General features: G+C 49.2%; 1 protein-coding gene across 1 annotated transcript; it reads right to left on the reverse strand.

Annotated features, from left to right (window-relative positions):
• Nucleotides 1-2,595: 2,595 nt before the first annotated feature.
• On the reverse strand, nucleotides 2,596-3,476 carry LOC122426323 (ferritin light chain-like). The gene has a single exon (XM_043445161.1). It carries the CDS (start codon nucleotides 3,271-3,273, stop codon nucleotides 2,746-2,748), a length of 528 nt encoding a protein of 175 aa, XP_043301096.1. The 5' UTR covers nucleotides 3,274-3,476; the 3' UTR covers nucleotides 2,596-2,745.
• Nucleotides 3,477-4,150: the final 674 nt, after the last annotated feature.

A 4,150-nucleotide genomic window follows, 5' to 3' on the forward strand; every position in this document is an offset into this window, starting at 1 on the left:
TCCCAGCTCACCATCTCCCCACAGAGAAGAGTGTGGCGATGGAGTCGGAAGGAGACAAACAAGCCTGAAGGTCCAAACACCTATTTTTAAATTCTGGGGTCTTAGTCCAGCCTTAATTGGATGTCACTTGCTTGTTAATGCAGGTGCTGGGCTGGGCGTGTGTGACTTGGGAAGAGGAATGGGGGGCGATCTGTTTCCATCACATAATCCTTCATCCACAGGAAATGGAGGGACTGCTGGCTTCCTCCCGAGGCCTCTTGGACCAGAAGGCTGGCTTTGGAGGCGTGCACTTTCACACCCTAGGCGTCTACCATCAGGGAACCGTGGGGCAGACGGGAAGGAAAACATCCCGCCAGTGGCTGGGCTTGCCTCCTGCTCTGTGGGAGGGGTGGGATCAGAGGCCTGGCCAGGACACGGAGGGGTGTTACTGTGTGGCAGAGCCAGGAACATATGTGGGTGAAGTGGACGCAGTTTAATTTAGCAAAGGAAGTGTCATAACTGTCTCTTTAGTAACCACAAGGTACAAACTCTGGGAAAAATGACTGCACGTCTTATTTAAAGATATATATATACACACACACACACATACCCATGAGTATGAATAATGCAAACAAGATTCTTTTTTTGCTTCATGCTTAGATTTTTGACCTACAAATCACTGTTCGTGTTTAAGTTTCTTTTGAAGGCACCCATTTAACCTCAAGATTAAAACAATATTCTGCCTTTATTTCCCCAATTTTGAAGCTCCCTAGGTCAAGGCTATGGTTTTTCCAGTGGTCATGTATGGGTGTGAGAGTTGGACTGTGAGGAAAGCTGAGCACCAAAAAATTGATGCTTTTGAACTGTGGTGTTGGAGAAGACTCTTGAGAGCCCCTTGGACTGCAAGGAGATGCAACCAGTCCATCCTAAAGGAGATCAGTCCTGGGTGTTCATTGGAAGGACTGATGCTGAAGCTGAAACTCCAATACTTTGGCCACCTAATGCGAAGAGTTGACTCATTGGAAAAGACCCTGATGCTGGGAGGGATTGGGGGCAGGAGGAGAAGGGGGCGACAGAAGATGAGATGGCTGGATGGTATCACCGACTCGACGGACTTGGGTTTGAGTAAACTCCGGGAGTTAGTGATGGACAGGGAGGCCTGGCGAGCTGCGATTCATGGGGTCGCAAAGAGTCGGACACGACTGAGCGACTGAACTGAACTGAATTGATCTCTTCTCTTAAACCTTGATCATGTCCGGGCTACAGTTTCTGTACATTTCTGCCTGTGGAGAAAGATCTCAGATCAACCAAGTGACTTTATTGATCTAATAGACACTATCAGGTCTACGACCTGTCCGTGAAGAAGGATGCCTGTATTATAATAAGGTGTTCCCTATGCTCCTAGTAAAAAGATAAAGTGCCCGAAGTCAACGCTGAGATGGCCAGAAGTCTGGGAAGATCTGAGCTTCCTTCTCTCAACCAGGGTGCTTGCTCTATGTCATTCTTAGAGACTACCTACATTTAACCTCTTTTCTGTTCTTGTATATTATATCATTAATGCCAATTGCTAACATTATTGAGTGTTTTCCTGAGCTAGGCACTGTGATAAATTGATAACATTTCCCCTATATGTCTTCCTGTTAAGCTGGTATTCTTCTCCCATTTTTCAGATGAGGAAATAGGGGCTCAGAGGCACTGACTGCCTCAGAGGCCCATAGCTCATAGTTGGTGAGGCCTGTGCTTGAGCCTCCACAGCTCTTTTCTTCAAATCCTATGCACTTTTTACTGCGTAAATAACTGTCTTCAGCAACCTGTAAAACAGGTATGGTCATGGAACTCAGCTCAATGTTATGTGGTAGGCTGGATGGGAGGGGAGTTTGGGGGAGAATGAATACATGTATATGTATGGCTGAGTGCCTTTAAGTTCACCTGAAACTATCACAACATTGTTAATTGGCTATACTCAATATAAAATAAAAAGTAAAAAAAAACCCAAAACAGATGTTATCATCCTGTTGCCAACAGAGAAATTGAGGCTGACGGAATGCAAGCGATTTGCCACTTTCCCAAAGTTTTGCCACTGGGAAATAGCAAAGCTGGAACTTGAGTGTTTCGACTCCAAATTCAGGGCTTTTCCTCTGACCCTTGCAGCAGCCCTGGGTTGCTGGTAAATTCAGAAAGGACAGAAAGCCGAGTTCCTGGTTCCTCCAGGGTCCCTTGCCTCAGCCTGTCACTATCTAAAAGCTCTGGATTCAGGTGTTTAGGTCTTCTTAGGCCTTGGGCTGAGCAAGCTAAGTCATGTGACCCTCCAAGGCCTCTTTCATCAAAACCACTTTCCAGTGCAATTTAACCAAAAGCGTCCTCACCTGGGTTTGGCTACATTATTTCTCAGGGTCCCTCTTGGGTTCTTCCCATGAAGATCCCCCTTCAAAGTCTCACTTCTACAGGAGGCCTTCTTTCTGTCTCTGGCTCAGGTTACTCTACTTATGGGCTTCCATGGTGTCTCAGTGGTAAAGACTCTGCCTGCAATGCAGGAGACTATGCAGGTTCCCTGGGTTGGGAAGATCCTCTGGAGAAGGGACCAGCAAACCACTCCAGCATTCTTTCTTTTTTTTAGCTGCAAAAAGCTTTATTGTTTCCATTTGGTCCAAGGCTTGAGAGAGGGCTCCAGGATGTTAAAAAAGCTGCCTAGTGGCTGCAGAGAGGGGCTTCAGGCAGCCCTGATGTTCGGTGGGTTCTTCAAAGGCCACTGGTCTCCAGAAGCTCCTAGTCCTGCTTGAGGGTGAGCCTCTGGAAGAGATACTCGCCCAACCCAGCCTGGGGACCAGCCAGCCTGCGGAGGTTGGTCAGGTGGTCACCCATCTTCTTGATGAGTTTCACTTCCTCATCTAGGAAGTGGTTCTCCAGGAAATCACAGATGTGGGGGTCTCCGCGGGCAGAAGCCAGGCCATGCAGATCCAACAGGGCTTGATTCAGGTTCTTCTCTATGAGAAGGGCGGCTTCCATACCGTCCTGGGTTTTACCCCACTCATCTTGAGATGGCTTCTGCACGTCCAGGAAGAGGGCGCGGCTGCCACGCTGGTTTTTCAGTTTCAAGAAAAGCTCCGCGCCCTCGCGCTTCTCCTTGGCCAACTCGCGAAAAAAGTGACCCACACCCTCCAGAGCCACATCATCGCGGTCGAAATAGAAGCCCAGAGAGAGGAAGGTGTAGGAGGCCCGCAGTTGCATGTTAACCAGGCGGTTGACGGCGGCCTCCACATCGGTAGAATAATTCTGACGAATCTGGGAGCTCATGATTGGTCGGTAATAAGGAGTTAAAAAATGGTGGCTGGTCCCGGTGATCGCGGACAGCTGAGTGGCTGACTCCGGAGGTTGCGACTGGAAAAAAGGTTGGAGGGTAGTCGGAGGCTGGAGCAAGGGGCGTCCCTGGGTCTGTTCCGTCCAAGCACTGTTGAAGCAAGAGACAGATCCGCGGGGTTGCGGAGCGCACTTCCCACTCCAGTATTCTTGCCTGGAAAATCCCGTGGACAGAGGAGCCTGGTGGGCTACAGTCTATAGCAAAGAGTCGGACACAGCTGAAGTGACTGAGCACACACGCTACTTAAAACCTTCTTGTCTGTTGAATTGACTGTTTTCTCCTTCACTTTTCTGCCCTGGGTCCATGAGAAGAATGCTAGAATCCAGATGTGGCTTCTCTAGATTATGAAAACTCCCAGCACTCCTGGGAGGCTCCCCCATCAATGAGGAAGTTGAACACCCAATAGATCCTTCCCCTGCTTCAGGCCCAGCCCCCACTCCTGTTGCTCCCACTTTGGGTTCAGCATCCTGGAAAAGGTTCAGGGTGGTGATGGAGTTAATGCAATCCCATCGGAACCTGTGAGGAAGAGCTTGGCACTAGTATAAACCTCCCCACTGCCAGGGCGGCCCTGTTCTCCATCATCTTCTGCTCCCTCTTCCCAATAAAATGACCCATTTAAACCAGGTTTTTCTTATTAACAAGCTTCCTACTAAATGGCTTCAGCTGTGCTTGCTGATTTATAGGGCTTAGGAAGGCCTGCTCAGCTGTGCCCCTCCCTGTTGGTCAAGGGCCTGAATCATCTTGTCCTGGTGACACGGGGAGGGCAGAAGCCGCCTTCCAAGTGGCAACTCCAGAAAGGGCTTCTTTCCATCT

Source organism: Cervus canadensis, chromosome 24 (genome assembly GCF_019320065.1).
Source record: "Cervus canadensis isolate Bull #8, Minnesota chromosome 24, ASM1932006v1, whole genome shotgun sequence".
In the NCBI taxonomy this organism is placed as follows: Eukaryota; Metazoa; Chordata; class Mammalia; order Artiodactyla; family Cervidae; genus Cervus; species Cervus canadensis.